General features: G+C 36.0%; 1 protein-coding gene and 1 long non-coding RNA gene across 2 annotated transcripts; both read left to right on the top strand.

The window, feature by feature from the left end:
* Positions 1-7,666: 7,666 nt before the first annotated feature.
* LOC131000955 (uncharacterized) lies at positions 7,667-9,303 on the top strand. Its single transcript, XR_009093824.1, has 3 exons — positions 7,667-7,742; positions 8,664-8,727; positions 9,088-9,303. It is a non-coding gene; the product is annotated as an uncharacterized LOC131000955 (long non-coding RNA).
* A 7,761-nt stretch (positions 9,304-17,064) lies between these two features.
* Positions 17,065-22,899, top strand: LOC131000951 (probable LRR receptor-like serine/threonine-protein kinase At2g16250). The gene is made up of 4 exons (XM_057927104.1): positions 17,065-19,676; positions 20,927-21,055; positions 21,547-21,575; positions 21,883-22,899. Exons 1-4 carry the CDS (start codon positions 17,725-17,727, stop codon positions 22,482-22,484), a joined length of 2,712 nt encoding a protein of 903 aa, XP_057783087.1. The 5' UTR covers positions 17,065-17,724; the 3' UTR covers positions 22,485-22,899.
* The last annotated feature ends 21 nt before the right edge of the window (positions 22,900-22,920 follow it).

Genomic DNA, 22,920 nt, shown 5'->3' with positions numbered 1-22,920 from the left:
CATGGTTCTACCCGGAGGGTAGAACTTGTTGAGAAACTTTTGAGCCATGTTCTCCCATGTAGTGATAGAACCACCCTCTAAAGATTGGTACCATGTCTTGGCCATGCCCCTTAGCGAAAAGGGGAAGAGTCGAAGTCGAATGGCATCCTCCGGGACTCCATTCATCTTGATGGTGCCGCATATCTCCAAGAAGTTTCCAAGATGTCCATTCGGGTCATCTTGGGAAAGACCGGCAAATTGGTTTTGTTGTACCATATTTATGAGGGCCGGCTTGAGCTCAAAATTTGTGGCGTTGATTCTCGGGGCATTCACTCCTCCTTGTTGGACAATGGGTTGGAACATATTGCTAATAGGTGGTGGTGGAGGTGTATTTCTTAGAGCTTCTTGCTCATTGATTTTCCCTTGCATGGCTTCTAATTGCATTTGAAGTTGACGGATTAAGTCGTGATTTTCCGCCATAGCTTCCTCCAACTCTCTATCTCTTCTTGTTCTTGCTTTGTTGTGTCGACAAAAAGCTTCAACCTCAAGGTTTATAGGTATAAGAGGTGCACCCTTAGATCTTGTGTTCATACACTACCTATCAACCAACAAGAACAAGAAGTCAAAACACAATCTTAAAATAGAAAACAAAAATTAAAGCAAGTAAAATGTCTAAAGTAGTTAAGCACAATGAACCAAAATATCACAAGCAAAGAAACTAAACTAATCCCCGGCAGCGGCGCCAAAAACTTGTTCGCTATTATTTTCACCACGCCGCAAGTATACGGGTAGTTGTAATATATGGAAGCAAGGTCGTATCCCACAAGGATTAGTAGTTCAATCTAGTGATTATCCTAATTCATTTTACTCGACTATTTAGACTAAACGATTGAGTGATTGGTTTGATTATCTAACTAAATACTTAACAAGTGCAAAGACAAATAAAAATCAAATAAGCAAAGTGGATAAATAAGATGATTAAGGCGATTTAGGGACTAGGCATCGATGATTAAGAAAAAGACTTCAATTATAACTCAATACTAATCTTGACGAACCTAATTATCTAGAGTGATCTCCCAACTGGTTTTAGCCCCCTCCCGGACGACTAAAACGGTAGATTACGGGTCATAGTTGCCGTCCCCGGTCAACTTCTAACCTATAACTCCCAAAAGCACACAAAGATCGACATACTCTCACCCAACTCTCAACCTCCCGGTTATCGAATTGATATGTTTCAAACACCTTATCTATTGCAATTATCCTCTCCCGATTCAAAGTGCAAATTAGAAATGCATAGAATGTGGCCAACAATCTATACAAGAAATAAATCAAGGGTTTGAAAAGATAATGTGCAAATGAACAAACAAGATTTATATTGAGCATAAATAATCAATCCATTACAATAATCATCTAGCCTAATCCCCAAATCAAAGAGAAATTTAGCCTAACATGTTCAAACACAATAAATCAAAGTTAAAGGTGTACATAATGAAAGAGAGAGTAAGAAATGACAAATCCTATTTATGAGCTTCTTCTTCCTTCTCTTCTCTTCAATGGTCTTCAATGGTAGATGGGTGTGTTAAAGGAGGCTAGGGTTTTTGTGTGTGGAGTGTTGGGGAAGATGAGTGATGGAGAGGAAGAATAATGAGAGAAAAAGGGGGAAAATGGGGTTTAAGGGCTGAAAAACGCGACTCCGCTCTTTTCCCGCGGTCATGGCCCGCGCCCGTGGTGCTCAAACGTGGGCAAAACTCAGGGGACCCGCGGTCCCACCCCGCGGCCGCGGGTGGTGACCGTGGGGGGGACCCGCGGTCCCAGCCCGCGGCCGCGGGTGGTGACCGCGGTACATCCCTGGACTTGAGCACTTAGCCCGCGGTCCCACCCCGCGGCCGCGGGTGGTGACCGCGGGCGATACCCTCCCCACGACGTGTGACCGCGGCCGCGGTCTCTGTGCGCGGCTGACTTTGTCGGCCCCGTTCTCCCTCGTCCGAGCTCCGATTCGGGCGCCGTTCACGCTCATGGATTCCTCTCGAGACGTACTTCAATCCTATGCTCTCACAATTCTCCAATCAACTCTTGATTTGCCCTGAAAATACTCAAAAAATATACCAAGCAATCAAAACTTCATAAATACTCAAAATTGGGATACAAACACATATATGCAATCAATTCATGGGGAAAAATGACAACAATTCGTGTGATATTGAGGTATGAAATCCATGTTTGTCATAGACTCTGCAAAATAAATTTTTCTTAAAAGATTTTAAAAGTCAAGTGTGACGAAGCCATTCGACCACTACACGCTCTGACATCAAGGTAAAAGTATTTTGAAATTTTTCAAGGGGGTGAGCATAAACTGTTTATATTCCGAAATTATGTTGAATTTTGCTGCAATAGTTGAAGTTATTATCAGAAAGTTCAAGTTCATTATGCAAGTTATTATGTTGAAGATTATTGCAGCCATGAATTTTATTTCGGAATTTTACAGTTCAGGACATTGAGATTTGATGATTTTTATGTTGAATATAGTCCTCGAATTAGGAATAACCTTGCATTTCCTTAGAAAATCCTTGTTTCATATTCCCTCATTTTTGTGTTAGTGCCTCTGAGTATAGAACCATGAGGAAAACGCGTGCACATTCTCACAATGCCGAGAACACAAGTACCAATCACGAAGGCGAAGCTGGGCAAACTCATCCAAATAATGGTGAAGATTTCATGAGTCAATTTCTGACAGCCTTGCAGGGTTTTGTCCAGCAGCAGACCCAGACTCAGGCTACACAACCTGACCTAAACCGAACCTCTAACACGACGGATCAAGCTGTGGAACGATTTCGGAACTATAATCCACCACGATTCAATGGACGTGATGGACCGCTAGCAGCCGAAGAGTGGTTGGAAGAACTTGAACGGATTTTCACTCACATCAACTGCACTGATGAGCAGAAAGTTTCATGTGCTGTTTTTCAACTCAAGGAGGATGCTCGACAATGGTGGAAACATTTCTATCGTCTGTTGGGAGAAGAAGATCGCAATGTTCTCAATTGGAAAATCTTCAAGGGAATAGTAATGGATAAATACTTTCCTCTATCGTTCAGAGAAAAGAAGGAAACCGAGTTCTTTGAGTTGAAACAAGGGAATATGACTATAGAGGAGTATGAGAGAAAATTTAATGAGTTGGCTCGTTTTGCACCACACCTAGTTGACACAGAAGATAAAATGATAGCTAGGTTCAGAAAGGGACTGAGAACTGACATCAAGGGAATTATGGCTGCACATGTAATTGAAGATTTTAGCGATTTGGTTAAGCGAGCCGAAGAGGTAGCAACTGCTCTTGGGTCAAACATCCCTGCACAAAAGCCAGCGAATCAACCTATGAAAAGGAAGTGGGAGAACTATAATCAAGGCGTAGGAAATTTCCAAGATAAGAGGCCGAAGTTCGATGCAGGCACTAGTGCGGGAACGACAGGAATAAAACCACAATGCCAGAAATGTGGAAAATCTCACTATGGAGAATGCATGCGGGGTAGGGGAGTTTGTTTCTTCTGCCATGAACCGGGACACACTGTGCAAAATTGCCCTAGGACAAAGAAATATGCACCAGAAGGAAAGAAAAACGTTGGGCCAGAAAAGAAAGGAAATGCCCGATTCTTCGCTTTAGTAGATCAAGAAGCAGCGGAAGATGACGACACAATGACTGGTATGTTACTCGCATCTGGAACACCTGCAGTCGTTTTATTTGATTCTGGAGCTTCGCACTCGTTTATTTCTGCTAAGTTCTGTCAAAAGAATAAGATTAGTTGTGAAGTAGAAGACTTAGCACTGAACATAAGCATCCCATCTGGAGAATGCGTTAAGACCAATAGAATTGCTCGGAGAATTCCATTGAACTTTAGAAGTAGAGAACTTGAAGCTGACTTATATCTTATCAATATGCGTGATTTTGATGTGATTTTGGGAATGGACTGGTTGAGTCGAAACTACGCCACAATTAGGTGTCGAGAGAGAGAAGTTGTTTTTAAGATACCGGGGAAGGAGGAATTTTCTTTTCAGGGATCAAAGATTAGTAAGGTGCCCGTAGTGATATCTGCGATGAAGGCAATAAAGATCTTAAACAAAGGTGGTGGAGAAGGTTATCTAGTGAGCATTGTTGGCAAAGAAAATGAAGAACTCACTCTCGAAAATGTACCAGTGGTACGTGATTACCCCGATGTTTTCCCTGAGAACCTACCTGGAATACCATCGGACAGACAAGTGGAGTTCGCAATTGACTTAGTGCCTGGAGCAGTACCCGTCTCTAAAGCACCATATAGGATGGCGCCAAAAGAATTGGAGGAATTAAAAACACAATTGCAAGAGCTTTTGGACCTAGGGTTTATTCGGCCAAGCGTGTCGCCCTGGGGAGCGCCAGTTTTATTTGTCAAGAAGAAAGACGGAACAATGCGTATGTGCATTGATTACCGTGAACTCAATCGACTCACCATCAAGAACAGATATCCTCTGCCAAGGATAGAAGATTTGTTCGATCAACTGAAAGGAGCAGGAGTGTTCTCAAAGATTGATTTGAGGTCAGGTTATCATCAACTTAAGATAAAGGGGAGTGACATACCGAAGACGGCTTTTCGAACAAGATATGGTCATTACGAGTTTGTAGTCATGCCCTTTGGTTTGACCAACGCTCCTGCAGTATTTATGGATTTGATGAATCGTGTTTTCCACCCATATTTGGACAAGTTTGTTATAGTTTTCATTGATGATATCCTGATATACTCAACTGACAATGCACAACATGTGGAGCACCTCAAGATCGTATTGGAGACATTGAGAAGCGAGAAACTGTATGCCAAATTTAAGAAGTGCGAGTTTTGGTTAGATCGAGTAGTTTTTCTCGGTCACGTGGTGACTGCCAATGGGATTGAAGTGGACCCTGCTAAAGTCGAAGCTGTAAATAACTGGAGGACGCCTACGAACGCTAGTGAAGTGAGAAGTTTCTTAGGACTTGCTGGTTATTACAGAAGATTCATCGAAGGGTTCTCAAAGATAGCAGGCTCGATGACACAGTTAACGAGGAAAGGAGTTGAGTTCAAATGGACTGACAAGTGCCAGCAGAGTTTTCAAGAGTTAAAAAGAAGATTAACTACGGCGCCTGTGTTGGCAATACCCGATGGATCAGATAATTTTGTCATCTATACTGACGCATCGAAGCTGGGCCTAGGATGTGTTCTAATGCAGAAAGGAAAGGTTATTGCTTACGCATCAAGACAGTTGAAGCCACACGAGCATAACTACCCTACACACGATCTGGAGCTAGCTGCCGTAGTTCACGCGCTAAAAATTTGGAGACATTACTTATATGGAGGAAAATGTGAGATCTTCACCGATCACAAAAGTTTGAAATACTTCTTCACACAGAAAGAGCTAAACATGAGACAAAGGAGGTGGCTAGAACTTGTGAAGGATTATGACTGTACTATACAGTACCACCCAGGAAAGGCTAATGTGGTGGCTGATGCACTTAGCCGAAAAGGTGAAGGACAACTAGCTTTGATGATAACTCAACAGGAGACTTTGATAAGAGAATTTGAAAAGTTGAAACTCGAAGTGATCACTCCGAATGCCAAGGAAGCTATGCTGGCAACGCTAGTTGTTAGGCCTACATTACGAGATCGAATTAAGAAAATCCAAGAAATCAATGACTTCCTCCAGAAGATGAAGAATAAGGGACTTAGCGATGATAATACGGGTTTTTCGTTGGCAAACGACGGAACACTTACATATGCAGGCAGGATTTGTGTCCCCAAAGACAAGCAGTTGATAAAAGAAATTCTGGATGAGGCACACTGCACGGCCTACACAGCACATCCTGGAAGCACCAGGATGTATCAAGATCTTCGAAAAACATTTTGGTGGAGAGGCATGAAGAGATCGATAGCTGAATATGTTGGAAAATGTATGACGTGCCAACAAGTGAAGGCCGAACACCAACGACCGTCTGGATTGTTGAATCCACTAGAGATACCCGAATGGAAATGGGAACACATTACAATGGATTTTGTAGTGAGACTTCCGAAGACAACACGTAGCCACGATGCAATTTGGGTAATCGTGGATCGACTTACTAAGTCAGCACACTTTCTTCCTGTAAAGATGACTTATTCTATGGACCAATTGGCGAGATTGTATGTGCAAGAAGTGGTAAGGTTACATGGAGTGCCGGTATCCATTGTCTCTGATCGAGATCCAAGATTCACGTCAAGATTTTGGAAAAGTTTGCATGCAGCCATGGGAACTAAGCTCAATTTTTCAACAGCATATCATCCTCAAACAGATGGGCAGTCCGAAAGGACTATTCAGATTCTAGAAGACATGCTGCGAACTAGTGTCATTGATATTGGAGGTAATTGGGAAACTCACCTGCCCTTGATCGAATTCGCATATAATAACAGTTTTCAAACGACCCTTGGCATGGCTCCATACGAAGCGTTATATGGGAGAAAGTGTAGATCACCATTATATTGGGACGAAGTTGGTGAACGAAAAGTGTTGGGCCCGGAAATCGTTGAGAGAACGGTTGAGGTCGTCGAGAAAATAAAAGAGAAGATTAAAATGGCTCAGGATCGACAGAAATCATATGCTGATCGCAGGCGAAAGGAGTTACATTTTGAGGTTGGCGAAAAAGTATTTCTCAAAGTAGCGCCAATGAAAGGAGTCCTACGTTTCGGCAAGAAAGGGAAATTGAGACCTCGATTTATAGGACCTTTTGAAATCCTAGAACGCATAGGAGACGTAGCCTATCGTCTAGCTTTAACGCCAGAATTGTCGGCTGTACACAACGTGTTTCACGTCTCCATGCTACGGAAGTATCTGCACGATCCTAGTCACATCATTCATCATGAAGAACTACAAATCAACAAGGACCTCACATATGAAGAAGAGCCGAATGTTATACTCGATCGAAAGGTTAAGGTCTTACGAGATAAAGAAATACCTTTAGTAAAAATTCAGTGGACTAGGCACGGACCTGATGAAGCAACATGGGAACGTGAAGAAGAAATCCTAGCACGCTATCCCCACTTAGAACCAAGTAAGTTAAATTTCGAGGACGAAATTTTCTTTTAGTGGGTAGGGTTGTAATAGCCCGAAACCATAATATTATTTGAAATTATATAATTATTTCAGTTATTATAAAGCATCTAAAATTTTAAATTATAGAGTCATTGAAATATTTTATGTTGAATTATATAGTCGCGCCCCTAGTTAGATAAATAAATTTAAATTACAGATTATAATTTTAAATGTAAAAGTTTTGGGCTCAAAAGATTGGGCTATGAACAAGTACATACTTGAACTCTTTGTTATTGGGCTTTATTTTTATATAGATTAAATTCTCTTGGGCCATAAATGAATATTTCTATAATTTCTCAATATTGGGCCTTACTTATAATATTTTTATAGGCTTGTAGATTTGGGCCTTATTTATATTAATGGGCTGAAAGTTTAGAAAGCCCATAACATTTTATGATATGATCGAAAAATTACTCTTAATTTTGTAGAATCTCAGCATCATTTTCAGCCACAAATTTTGAGTCTTTCTGTTTAAGCTTCTTCATGAGCCATTCAATTTTTCTCAATTTTGTGAAATACGAAATTCTTTCTATTAATTTTAGACTTCACCGCCTCATTTTAGCTTATAAAGCTATTTCACTTTCTGAAAACAAATTGAAAACCCTAGCTATCGACCTTGCTGTCTGTTCTTTCCACTCGTGGTAAATTTTAAGTTTTGTGCAGAGGTTATGTAATCATATTTCATACATCAATTATTTCTTCCAATTCATGCCAAAATCAGATTTTTTTTTACGAGAAATCTCATTCTTCAAATCCAAAACATGCATATACATCATCAAATCTATTATCTATTTTTCATAAGAAATCAAATAGAATAAATCTTATAATTTACATGGGAAAAAGAAAATAGAAATAGAAGAAGGGAGGGGAATTGTTGGTGAGCGGATGCTGGACAGCCGGTGAAGCGAGAGAGGCGCGACATCGACGTCCCCTTTGTCGATGGCCGCCGGACTGAGGGCGCGAGGGAGGAGACAGGGGCGGCGGCGCTATGGTCTCGAGTCGCCGGAGAAGGCGCGGCCGCGGTTGCGGCTGGTGCGGCGAGGACAGGAGCAGGGGAGGAGGAAGAGAGAAGTGAGGGAGAGTGAGAGGGAGACAAGAGCTGAGGGAAGACAGAGAGAGGTCGAAGGGAAGGAGAGAGGAGGCGGAGCCGCTGGCCTCAGTCGGCGGCGTGCCGTCTGGTGGCGGGGGCAGGAGGCCGAGAGGGAGAGGGCCGAGGGAGAAAGGGGGAAGGGGAGTGAACGGCTGAGAGAGAGGGAGTGAGGAGGGTGCGTGAGATGATATGTGTGTGGTGGGAGTGATTAAATTAGGGTGAAGGGAAAGAATGGGCTTGGGTTTAGGTTAGTTTAATTTTAAATGGGCTCAGGTTTATTAAATGAATTGGGCTTCTAATTTAGTTAATTCTTTTAAGCATAATTTATTTTAAACCCATAGTTACTCTTTTAATTATTATTCCCATTTCAGATTTTTTTAAAAACTTATATAAATAATTTTCTCAAGTTTAATTATATTTAAACTATTTTAATTAGGCCCTTATGTATTATTATTTGAATTTATCTGACTAGGTGCGGCGCGACTAGAACGTGGATTTTAAATTATCGCAGTTACGTTTCAAAGTTCAAGTTTCAGGTGTGGGATTTATTTAAATACATGTTGTGGTTTATTGTTGTCCATTTTAATATTATGTGTTTACCATATGTGAGTTAAATTAAATATCGCTAGGGGCCAGCATAATTGGTCCAGGATGGTAAAGATCCTTGGTATGCCACAATGCGATATACATGTTAAACTTATGATTGAAATCATAGTCGCCAGGGGCCAGCATAATTGGCCCAGGATGGTAAAGATCCTTGGTATGCCACAGTGCGACTTTCAATTATGAATGTTACATTGGATCATATGTGTTACCATTTTATTAACGTGGACAATGATTTCATGTTCCCACACTGAGTGTATTTTATATGCTCATTCCATATTTAACATTTTCAGGTAATTAAAGTTGGAGACGCGTAGAGGATCGAATGAGCGCGTCAAGTAAACTTTTTGAAAAGGGTGTTATGTAGTAGTTGCACTTAATATATTATCTAATGTTTTGCTTGTATAGCTTCTGAGTCTCAAACTACTTTTGAGATTGCTTAACTTATCAAGTTTAATATTGTTATATTTTTCTCGTGACTTGTCGTATTTTAAATTCAAGTTTTATATCAAATAGTTTATTCGAGTATTCACTTCTTTTATGTTTGATAGAAATGATTTTCAAATAAATTAAAATCTTTGTTTTATGGTATTTCCGCTGTCAAAAGTTATTTAAATTCGTATTTAACATTTTATTTAGATTAGGGTGTTACATGTTTCATTTGTATAAATAATCATATATAAATAAAATATACATATGTATTATATATCTATATATATATATATATATACCATTAGCTTATTAATATTATTCTTAGGACATATGTATATACCTTTTTTGATCAAGAAAAATTCATTAAAAGAAACAAGGTACCAGAGGTACCATGAGCAAGAAACTTACATCAGTCTAGACAACAAGTCATCAGAGCACCAATCACAAAAACTAAGATCTTTACCGAGACTCTTAAACTCGTTAGCCCAGCTCCATGATCGCCTTTTGATCTCCATGAGAACGCCATCAATCTGCCACCCAATTCCTTCGAATCGACTTTCGTTCCTTTAGTAAAAATTAGAATAAATATCAATATATTCATGAGAGTGGCCAATGATCTAAAATAATTACAAATACAGAATAAAGTAAATATCATTATACATTGTGGGATGATTTGTGAGTAAATAATATACTTTTTCCATCCAGCTTACAATGTCTCAAAATTATAATTTTGGGACGTTATAAGTGGGACGGAGGGAGTAAGAGAATTGGTCCGGCCCAATTGATAATTCAAAGTTAATAATGTGAAAATAAAATATCTAGACCTACTATTTATTTATTTTTAAAAAAAGAATAGCTAAAATTGTGTTTAATTTTTTAAATATATAAATTGAAAATAGTTCGATCATTAATATTTATAAAATTTGAAAAAAAAAACTCTTTTAACAAAAAAAAAATCACTTTTTAAAAAAATAATAATGAACACATGTGTCTATTACGTTGCACATATTAAACGTGTTATACGCATTGGCCATTTTATGGTTCCTAATTTAATCTAATAAAATTAAATTTTAATGGTGAGGAATATTTCATAAAATTGTATTTACTGAATTGAGATGATCATTATCGTTATTCATGATAGAAATTTGTAACAATTAGAATATTTGGAATTTTTAACAATAATGTGTCAATGCAGTAAATGCAATAATGAAAATGAAAAACATGGTTTTTAAAAATAGATTGCGCATTTATAATAATTACTCCATAATAGTCTATTAATAATTTTTAATATAAAGAAATAGTAATACATAATTTGAAAAATTAAAATAATAGAATTACAAAAAAATGTTTGGAATATGATTTATGGTTTTAAGGAAAAAAAATTAAAACTTTGAATTATCATAACTTATTCATTTAAAATTCATTTCTTACATGTTACATATTAAATTAAAGATGTATTAATGATCTTTCATTCAATATATATATTACATATTTTTTCGTAACATAATCACATAAAAATGATAAAATTAAGCTCCGTCTATAGAATAAAATAAAATAAAAAAGAATTAAAAAATCTAGTATATAATATTTGCACAAAATAGCTACAATTAGCGGTTATGTACACGACGGAAGTTAATCTTTTACTTGATTGTGGTAAGAGAATGGATCATATATTTTTTCAATTCCAAAATTACCTTTTAAATTAAATTTATTGACATTTACTTCTCCTTTTATATATATAGATACACTCGTCTCCCCTTTCAAAAAAAAAAAAAAGATCGTAAATATGATTATTTTGTGAGTCTGCATGTGTGTATGGATCAGATGTTCAATAATTTCCCAGTAGAAGTGACTCACTACCAGTCTACCACCATATCTCTGCATATTCCTTTGTAAGAAAAAATAATTAAACTTTGTAAATTTTATTGTTTTTCCTCATCGAAGATTAACTAATCCTGGATATGAGTTGGGATTAGTTGGGTGTGAGGAACAAAACAATTGTTCTAAATAGCTGATTGGGCTAATTAAATAGTGGAGCGACATATGAATTATTAGTAATATATTGCATTTGAAAATATATGTGTATTATATAGTATGTAGATTGTTTATTTGGTGGCATATGATGAGAACATGGACTGAGTACTAGTGCAATTCTAAATGGAATCTTTGAATATGATCGAGTCTTATTTTTCAAATGTCGTATGCGTAGTGCCAAAGTCATCTTTATATGAGGATTAAATATGACAACTCTTTCATCATCTTGCAGAAATTGTAATACATATACAAATTTTCATAGTAGGAAGAGTATATAAAATGTTATGCTACACATTTTATGTGATCAGTATTGCTCATGTTTAGCTTATGTTAGCATCATTATTTTTGTTGTATATATTTATTTTAATTTTAATATCTCAATAATATATTGAGACCATTAATCTTATATTTACATAAAAATTAAAGTTTGATTTGTTCATTTTTCTTTTAACTTCAAATAATTAATTAAAAATAAATAAATTTTGATTTTTATGTATAATTTATAAAATTAATAATCTTAATAACAATTTATGAGGTATGAAAATAAAAATAAATGTATATAAAAAACAACATTAACATAAATTAAACATGAATATATATGTTTACATAAGGAATATAGCATAATCTTTACACGAGTATATAACCTCTCCCTATTTAAGTGAGTGGCAGTGTGGCACAACTAAGCCACGAGGAGTATTTACTTCGCTTTTGTTGGAGCAATTGACATTAAATGGAATTATGGACAGCTGCATATATGAATCTAATTTAATTCTGAAGTCGAATAATAATAATAATAATAATGATAATAATAATAATAATAATAATAATAATAATAATAATAATAATAATAATAATAATAATAATAATAATAATAATAATAATAATAATAAATTAGGAGGATGATAATTATTTATATTCTTAAAAATCGCAATTTTTCCTTTTCCATGTCATGCTTTTGCAAAAGGTCACACTACAGATTAATTCTGTAAAGGTTTTAAATTTTATGTTATTTATTTCAAATTTGACGTTATCAATGATGCTTATTGCTCACCAAATCTTTGAACAAAATACTTTTGTTATATCCATATGCAAAGCAAAAAAATAAAACTGTAGCGCGTAATTCTGAAATTAAATATAGACGACATACCAAATTAGTATTATATAAGAAATCATAACCAGGGGGCTTAGCCCACTGGCCACCGGGTCCTCACTTAAGTGAAGTGACCCGGGTTCGATCCCTCTTGGGATCGAATTGGAGATTGGAGATATAGGTGGATTTGGTGTATGGAGAGATAAGGTGGTTCTTGGAGTGGATGAGGGAACTAATTACTAACATCTTACATGACTTTGCCCGATCAAAAAAAAAAAAAAAAAATTATATAAGAAATCATATGCTTATTCATCCCTGGACATGCTAGCGAGTGGCGAGGCAATCACATAATTAATTAATTAATTTTATTCTTATCATAGTTTTCACTTGAAAAAAAAAATCTTAGGTGGTTACAACTCACAAGTAACCTCGCACAGTGCGAGTCGCACTAATGGATTATACATTTAAATACATATTAATAATATGATTTTAATTAAAATTACAATACCTCAAAAACAGATATTTAAATTAGTGAATGCATGATTATTTAAGCGATAATAATATAGTAGTAATATTGGGTCAAAAAAAAAAATACTAATATGATGAGAATATATCAAAAACAAATAAAAGTCTAAAAGAAAAAAAAAAGAGGCTAAAACGGATCGAACGTAAACCATGCATACTCATGAAAAATGGGTTTCATCTTCTATTACCCTTTTTGATGATTGTCACGTGATAATCTTGTGATTAAAATTTAACGGTATTCCCTCCCCAACTCCCCCAAGTAAAAAAAAAAAAAAACGGTATTAACTAATGATATGTGTAGACGTATAAAAAAAGTTATTTTAATTATATCAAGTTTAATCAACCTGGAGAATGGAAAAATATTGAAATATTTGAATTCAATTGTTAGTGATTGACGGTGTTCATCTTATTCGGCATTAATTAAAGTTTAAATGAATATTGCTCTTGATATATCAATTAAATTGAACAACAAAGTCATAATTAAGTTATAGTTTTGCTGGAACACATGATCGTATTCATGACAATCTTCAATATATAGGAACTTAATTTAATTTATTGCATTGTTCATCTATCTTGAACTGATAATTAATGATTGGAAGATTAGTGCCCTTGAAAAATTAATCAAATTAAACAATATTTATTGTGATTTAGAAACTAGTTCAAAATTTCAAAATTTACAAGAGGCCAACTTTTTCTACTTGTTGGCTTGGCTTGCAATAATTCAAAGGTTATAAACTATCAGAACCGATCACCTACCCACCGTGATGGGCACATTATGCTTGCCCACGATGGATAGATGATCGGTTCTGTATAAACTATAGTTGAAGCTAAATCTCAACAGACGGGACAAGTAATTTGAATTTGGTACAAGTTAACTTTCTTTGTAAAATTGCTCATACCATAACATCAATCTACGAGTGCAATAGAAGACCCGACTTGAAAAAAAAATGAATTTCGCATCATTATATATGATTTATAATTTTGCTCTTTCTTTTAACATTTTCCAATAGTGCTCGCTTTAACTAGAGCAATAATAATTTAATTTGCTGCCTTATTATTTAAGGCAACCGATTTTGTAGAGAAAACTATTTCCACCTCCTTCCCACCAACTATCTATGGCCGACTGCTATACTACACTTATCTTCTTCACGCTCAACTGCAGTATGTAATATTTTAAAATTGAAGAATCTTTTCAATCTGTTTGTTTTGTTTTAGTTTCTTGAAAATTACAAAGCATCCATATATCAAGGCTTTATTGCGACGTGTAGTTGTATATACATATAAATAATAAAAGATAAATCAATTATCTATATATCTATGAAAAACATTTTCAAGCCATCACAATAATTATCCATTTTACATGGTAATTCTATGAATTTTCATTTATATTTATCTAAAACACAATTTATGCACTTAATTCCATATTTTATTTGATTATTAGCATCTAAATACATCAATTTTGAGGGTAACCTAGTTTTGCACATTAACTTCGAAAGGAGTTAAAAGAATATATGAACTTTAATTTACATGCATATGTGAATTTTTTGTAAAATCACTTTTTAATCGAGTTTGGGACTAGTGCGAAAATATATGTGTATATATAATTTGAATTTATTTTAAATACTTAATTTAAGAATACAACCTTTTTCTGCAAAAAAAATGGAATCCTTCCATTTTCTTACAAGACTTCATCGATTAAAAATCTTAACAAAAATATTTTACATGCATGTTTGGATAATTAACATGTATTAATATCTATTCAAAAAACGGTATTAATATATGGGTTTGGGATGTACATGTAGTATAATCACTTTTTAATTGAGTTTGCGACGTGTACAAGTATATAATTCAAAACATTAATGGACATCCCTATGTAAAACTTGCTCAATTTTTTTATCTTTTAATTGTTCTATATATATATATAAACTTAGTTTGTGATTACGCACACTATATTTTCAATTTTGAGCACAAGTCAAAATCCCATGAAGCGAGTAGACTTTTACAATCATACGAAGGATTCAAATTGACTTTTAATTTTATGACTTAGCGTTTTGGCTTTTGAACACTTCCTTAATTTCTTTTTCTTTGTTTCAAACTTTTCGCCATCTCCTAAAAAATACTACATGAGTATCATATCATAAAGTTTTAATGGCGTATATTTTTATATATGTTTTAATTAGATTCATCATGTTCAAGATTTTCAGATTACAGAACCAGTCTAATCCAGCCACGCTTTGTTCTCTTTTGAGAATAATAAAAAAAAAATTGAGGGGCAAGATTTTGGATTTTGAGAAACCTGGCAAATTCGTCTTATTGAATCTCAAATTATATTCGGAAATCAAATCAAAGGCCATGGACAAAAAATCTGAAAATATATCTTAGACGAATTATATTCATCTTTAGATAAATTATAATCTATTTTATTTAAAAAAGATTAATTATAGTCGAGCAAAACTTAAGTTAATTAATCATTTAACTTTCCTAATAATATTTAAAAATAATTCTTAAAAGATTGAAGAAATTCCTGAAGCCTCTCTAGGAATGAGTTATGCGTTACCCTCCAAACCAATTTATTTATTAGAGGTTATCAGTACACTAATTAATTACCGTATAATCGGGTTACACCTCGTTTAGACCCTGATCCGCACCCTGATTCGAATTCGTATCTTGGCTCGAATCTTATAAATAACACTATATTGAATGCGGATAAATTCGATTGTACGACACACCCAGTATACCCAAATACCAAAATTTCGTTATATAAATAAACATATCCAAACATTGAATTTGTCTTTCTTTGTGTTCTGCCCTATATTAAGAAAATTGTCTTTCTTCTTACAACAGAGTCCACTCCGTAAAAATATTTAATATTATCTTCTAAGTTCCAAATTCCATCTGACTCCAAACGATAGTACTCAAATAATTATTGTTTTAGGTTAGTTAGTCTTTTCATATATTTTTGTAAGTTAGACTTCAGACTAAAAACTACATTCTTATAATTAAATATCGAAACTCCTTGAGCGCAGCAATTAATATCGTCTGATCTGCTTAAAATAATGAATTAAAAACAAAAGAAGTTTTTCAATGCATAAATAATGGATCCGATCACTCCATCAATCAGGCATTCACTCAAACTGACAAATAATGGCTATTAGTGGTAATTACAATTAGTAGTGGTAATTTGACTTCAGTCATTTAAGGTATTGTCTTTTTTAGACCGTATTAATCTATTTGTTGCACACACAAAAAAAACTATTTTAATTCTTATTTTCGGAAATCAACTATCTCATATTCTTAATATAAATATGATTTGTAACAGAAGAATATTCCCAACCATAAAATTAGGAATGAACGTGAGAATCGCAATTTCATTCCTGCATACTATTACGTTAATTGTAATTCAATTTTTGGAATAACGGTTATGGATGTTCATAACTCACTGGCAACAATTTAAACATTCAATTTCATTTTTTTTTCTTTTTTTGATTTTTTTAATGTTTTGTAGTACTTAGTAAATTATTCATTAAAAAGGTTAAAGAAAGTAAGAAAATTTTAAAATAATACTCCCCCCGTCCCACGAATCTTGATGCATTTCTAAATATAGTAACAATTAGCTAAAAAATAAGATTCTTTTTTTTAAATGAAAAAAAGAGTTAATTATACTTAATTATTAATTTTCAACTTTATTACCTACAATTTTCTACTTTATCACTTTCTACTTTATTACCTACACACTTAAAACACTAATCCACAACCCCTTAATTAACGTGTCGAGAGGGAGTACTATAATAATAAAAGTTTATAGTGTATATAATTTAAATTGTAAATTATGATTTGAAAGTTACAACAATCTTATAACTTATACATTTACTATTTAAAAAATTTAAAAAAACAGAATCGAAAAAGCGGAACCTTAATTGTAACCAAATGAGTTGATCTCGATTTTCCTAACAAAAACATCATTAAGGTTAAAATTAGCTGGAGTTAGAAATCAACTCTAATTCAAAGCGAATACTTGCATTAATCAAAATGAAATTAGAAAGATAGATTGTGAAAAAAATACTTAGTAATTGGCGAGTCTGACACGTATTACTTTGATTAGTTAGTGTAATGAAAAATGCAAAATGATTAGTAAGAAATGGACAGAGACACATGATATAAAGAGAGAGCAGTTTGAAAAGCTTAGCTGTATTGGGCGGGATTTTCGGCGGTCAAACACTTAAACGGGTCACACACTAATTCCCCATCCGGATAAGGCCCGACCCGGACCGACCCGTATGCATCCGCCGCCGATGAAACTTTCTAAAATTTTCAGAGAGATAAAAACAGTCGTAGAGCTCTCAAACCTTTTTCCCTCTGCGCGCGATAATTCATCCTAGAGAGAGACACAGAGAGAGAGAGAGAGAGAGAGAAGTGGTCCGAAGTCTGAACTTCGCCTTTTTCTCTCCACAACTCTACTGTTGTCCATCATCATCATCACCATTCAGTATCCTCGCCGCATTTCTTTCTCTCTCCACCTAAAATCCAGAATTTTTTGCTTTTCTCTATTTCGAAATCTTCCATTTTTATCTCATCCGTCAACAGAAGCAACTGAGAAGAGAATGAGCGGAGACGGGGTTTGAAGATAGAGTCACTGCTTTTGATTCGGATTTCGTGAAGGTGAGCTCCGTAGTAAAGTTTGTTTGTTGCTTTCTCTACATTTTCTGTACTTCAAAGCAACGTAAAATTGAACGTACACACTGAAAATCCCTATATTTTGAGTGCTGCAAAATCCTGTTATCGTGCATAACTAGTGATACGTGAATGCGAGGCGGGAATTTTCCTGAATTTCAATGAGGTTGCCGCAGAAATGGTGGATCGGTGGAGCAGGGTAGGTTTAATTTTTGTAGCTTCATTTTTCTTTCTGTTTGTGCATACATTGGAGCAGCAATTGCTGGTGTCAAGGCAAGAGAGATTGGCTTTGATTCAACTGAGATCTTCGTTAGGGTTGAAAGCGAGGTATTGGCCTATTAAATCCGACCCGTGCACTTCATGGGCGGGTATACAATGCATCAATGGCAGGGTTACAGGAATCAATATATCAGGGTTCAGGAGAACTCGGAGGGGAAGTCGAAATCCTCAATTTTCAGTGGATGCACTCCGGAATTTGACCCTGTTATCCTCATTCAACGCCTCGAATTTTGCGTTGGTGGGGTCGATTCCCGACTGGTTCGGGTTGCAGCTGCCTTCACTCCAAGTGCTTGATCTTAGGTCTTGTTTTATCAATGGTGCTATTCCATTGACTCTTGGCAATTTGAGCAGTGTAATCGGATTGTATTTGTCTGATAACAATCTTACAAGCGTGGTTCCGCCTAGTTTAGGCCAGTTGGTTGGGCTTTCTATGCTTGATCTTTCGCGGAATCTCCTCACTGGGTCCATTCCACCTACATTTGGTGATCTTGGAAACCTCACTTTGCTGGATTTGTCTTCAAATTTTTTATCTGGAGCAATACCCGCTGGCATTGCTACTTTGTCAAGGTTGCAGTTCTTGAATCTTTCAGGAAACAGCTTGTCGTCTTCCATACCTGCTCAACTCGGTAATCTTTCTGGTCTGGTTGAGCTTGATCTTGGATTTAACTCTCTGTCAGGGCCAGTACCTGTGGATTTGAGAGGGTTGAAAAGTTTGCGACGTATGGTGCTTGGGAACAATTTTCTTTCAGGATCGCTGCCTGGTGATCTGTTTTCTTCTTTGACTCAGTTGCAGTTTGTCGTATTGAGTCATAATGGTTTTAGTGGGGAACTTCCGGTTGTGCTGTGGTCAATGCCCTCATTGCTGTTCCTTGATGTGTCTGTGAACAACTTTACTGGTTTGCTGCCCAATGTGAGCTCCGCCGCTAAGGCCACTGCTGCCTTATTTAATGTTTCTCTGAATTTATTGTACGGACCTCTTACACCTGTAATTGGAATGTTTAATTTCACTGACTTGGCGGGCAATTATTTTGAGGGTCCAGTTCCTATCTATGCACGCGGCAACACATTTCTTAGTAGGAACTGCCTCCAAAATGTGTCTGATCAGAGGGTTGCAACAGATTGTGCCTCATTCTATGCGGATAGGAACCTGTCATTCGATAATTTTGGAGAGCCTAAGACCACTCAACCTAAAGCTTCTCCAGAGTCCAAAAATAAGAGCCACAAGTCAGTTACCATTTTAGCTTCTGTTTTGGGAGGTGTTGGGCTTCTTGCGGTTGTGATATTGATTGTTGTACTGCTGATCATATGCAAGCGAAAGAGGGTGACAACAAATCAAAGGAGTAATGGCGTGGGGCCTGTTCCAGCTGGTGGAAGTTCACCACCCCCGGGAGTCTTAGTGAACTTTTCAACTCTGGGAGATGCATTTACATACCAACAGATCCTTCAAGCTGCTAGTGAATTCAGTGACGCAAATCTTGTCAAGCACGGTCATTCTGGTGATCTCTTTTCCGGGAAACTTGAAGGTGGAATCCCTGTAATTATTAAGAAGATAGATTTGCAGTCATCAGTCAAAAGGGAAACATACATGTCAGAGTTGGAAATTTTCAGCAAGGTTTCCCATCCTAGGCTGGTCCCTCTCTTGGGGCATTGTTTGGAGAATGAGAATGAGAAGTTTCTTGTTTACAAACGCATGCCAAATGGAGACCTGTCCAGTTCTTTGTTCAAGAAAAGGAAACCAGATGATGACAGTTTACAGTCATTGGACTGGATAACCAGACTTAAAATTGCAATAGGAACTGCTGAAGGTCTATCTTACTTACATCAAGAATGTACTCCGCCACTTGTTCACAGGTAGCTTGTGCATCTCTTTTCTTTTCAGTTCAATTAATGCTTAACTGTCAACTAATGACATAGAAAATGCATTTGAAGAGCATAAATGTTTCTGCCTAGGTTTGACCGTATTTGTTGCAATGTTGCTACATGAGCCAAAGATATGTGAAATTTTAATCACAGTTCTGTCATAACTTACATCATTTTATATTGCATTTACCTATGATTTTCTATTTTGGTTAAACCTATATGACTATACACACAGAATGTAGGATATTCCATCGTCTTATGTACCCAAATTTCTTAGTCAATGTTTTGAGACTAGCACTCAAGCTAGTAATTAAGTATCATCAGACTTGAGTCTGAGACTCTGAAGAATTATTGTGTTGTTTTCCTTCCATTTTAGGTTACTAACACAAGTTAACCAGTGATATTTTACCCCAACTGTCGAAAGCTTTCTCTAAATTTGTTTGATAGCTACCAGTTATAGTTTCTCTTTTATGATTCATGCACACGTCTTTAATGGTAAAATAATATTTGTTTAATAAATGTATACTATTGGGTTTAGGAGTAAAGGAATGATTGGGACAGCAAACCTGAGTAAAGGAATGATTGGGACAGCAAACCTCCGTCTAGTTTTTACTCTGAAACTTTTCAAAGTAATTTATTTTTCCTTTGATAACACATTCCAATTTTCTTCATTTTCCGTTTGGAGCTGCTCAACAATTTGATGATTGTTAATTCATTCTCTACATGAGCTGAATTTTATCATATGCACGAAATAGAATTGAGCACAGGTTAGATAATGCAGCAATTTTATTTTTAAGTATCCATAAATAACCATTAAAATGGTTTTCAGTCCAAATACTTTGCATTTATGAGCTTTCCATGTCCATTACACACTATAAAAATAAAGGCAACTAAAACATCTTCTTTAGTGAATTACTTCTCGAGTTTGACTTGAAAATTTCCTATGACATTGAAGTTAATGAATATGGTTTTGTCATTGTTTTCTAATATGTTTTTGGGTCTTCTCTGATGCCTGTTCTTGCTGTGCTTGATCTTTGCTTGAGTGAAAGTTTGTATTTCTTAAATTCCAAATCCTTATGGTTACAAGAAATTAGTCATACTGCAAAACAAAGTGGAGAAGAACATTCAAACGAAGTCCTTTAATACTTAAAACATATTCTATTGGTAAATTGTGTACTGCATCTGTTTTGACCCTCTAATCTCCCCATAAACAATGACTTCGATTTCTTGTATTCCTGAAGGGATGTTCAAGCCAGCAGCATCCTGCTTGATGATAAATATGAAGTACGGTTAGGAAGCTTGAGTGAGGTTTGTGCTCAAGAAGGAGAGTTTCACCAAAATAGGATCACAAGATTGCTACGGTTCCCGCAGTGAGTATTTCCTTTTTGCATCCTGATTGCCGATTTATTTATTATTCTGAACTTTTTCATTTTTCAAATGAACTTCAAGACATCAAATTTTGAATCTCTCGTTGCACTGAAGTCTTGTTTGTTGAATATAGCTTTGAAAACTTGTGATCTTATCTTGCATAGCAATATCCCTGAACATATTTGATGTTCAAATCTGTTTGATGCACTCTGAAACAGAAAATAGAATGTTATGGCATCTTAAATGAAGCTTCTTCTTATCAATCTTTGAACAGTTTTATTGTTGGGAATCTGTTCGATGCACACTCGTTATATTTAATATATTGGTATAACTATAATTGTCACCGAAGTTATGCCAATTATACTACCAATATTTTCAGCTGAATTTGAACTATAATTGCATACATCTTATTCTGTTGATTATTTTAACCTATTAATTTTTCTGTAACTTGCAATATTTGTCGAGATAATGACTTTCCCTCCCTTGTATGCAGGACTTCGGACCAAGGTGCTTCAGGTTCAGGTATAGTTACTTCCTTTACTTTGAGTATGTGCTTATTACTTTTATTTATCTCATTCAAGTATGCTACTGTGGGCAGAATATTAAAGTTGATATATGGAACTGACTACATCTAGAGACCTCTATAAGTATGGATGCAAACTGTAAAATGCTTCATAACATTGTTAGTTCACTCCAGTTTTGTTAGTCTGGACATGTTGGTACCACTGAAGTAGGAATCTCGAAACTGGGTGGTCTACATTTTAAATTATGATCATGTGTTGATTTTATATCTAATGATCCAAACATTCTCTTCAATCGCAATGATCAGGTACGCCTAATGCAGCGTGTGCCTATGATGTGTACTGCTTTGGGAAGGTATTGCTCGAGCTCGTGACTGGTAAACTGGGCTTGAGTTCATCCACCAACACCACCACGAAGGAGTGGCTGGAAGCAACATTACCGTACATTAGTATATACGACAAGGAGCTAGTCACAAACATTGTGGACCCTTCATTAATCATTGATGAGGATCTCCTGGAAGAAGTATGGGCAATGGCAATTGTCGCGAGGTCTTGCCTCAATCCGAAGCCGACAAGGCGTCCCCTGATGCGCTACGTCCTTAAAGCGTTGGAAAATCCTCTCAAGGTAGTAAGAGAAGAGCACGCTGCTTCTGCAAGGCTCAGAACCACATCCTCTAGAGGGTCATGGAATGCTGCTCTATTTGGGAGCTGGCGGCAGAGTTCTTCAGATGTGGCAGCTGCACCAGCAGCAGCCGCCATGTCCCATAAAGCTGAAGGCGGCAACAGTTTCAAGCAGTCAGGAACAACGGGGTCTACAGGGAGCGGGCGGATTGGTTCGTCCTCAAACAGACGGCATTCGAAGGAGATCTTCCCCGAACCCGTGGATGTAGAGAGAGGAGGCGGGAATTAAAAAGAGAAGGTGGGGCGATGGATAGTTGTTCATGGTTTTCGAAATAAAGGCGGGATGTTTTGCTGTGAGGTTTGGCCTCTCCTTCCAGCCTGCTCTCTCTGTACATTCTCCTCCAATTGATGTTTTCTTCCAAGTCGCTCTCTTACAAACAGAGTTGCTTATAAGTTTAGGGACTCTTCTGTTTTTTATTTTATTTATTATCTGGGAGAGCTTCAACAAAGCATGGAATGGAGAGTGATTGATTGTTCGCTGTTTATTTTTGTCGGAATTGTAAATTATTGAATTGGACATGTGGTGTTCTCACTTCTCAGTAGGAAGAAGGGAGAAATCTCCGACATTATATTGTCAGAAATCTGAATCAATTTATCAATGAAAATTTTGAATAAAATGCAGCTAAAATTTTCCGAGTGGAAAATCAATTTTGTTAACCCCAAAA

This window comes from Salvia miltiorrhiza, chromosome 8 (assembly GCF_028751815.1).
Source record: "Salvia miltiorrhiza cultivar Shanhuang (shh) chromosome 8, IMPLAD_Smil_shh, whole genome shotgun sequence".
Taxonomy (NCBI): domain Eukaryota; kingdom Viridiplantae; phylum Streptophyta; class Magnoliopsida; order Lamiales; family Lamiaceae; genus Salvia; species Salvia miltiorrhiza.
This window is presented reverse-complemented; position numbering and strand designations above follow the sequence as displayed.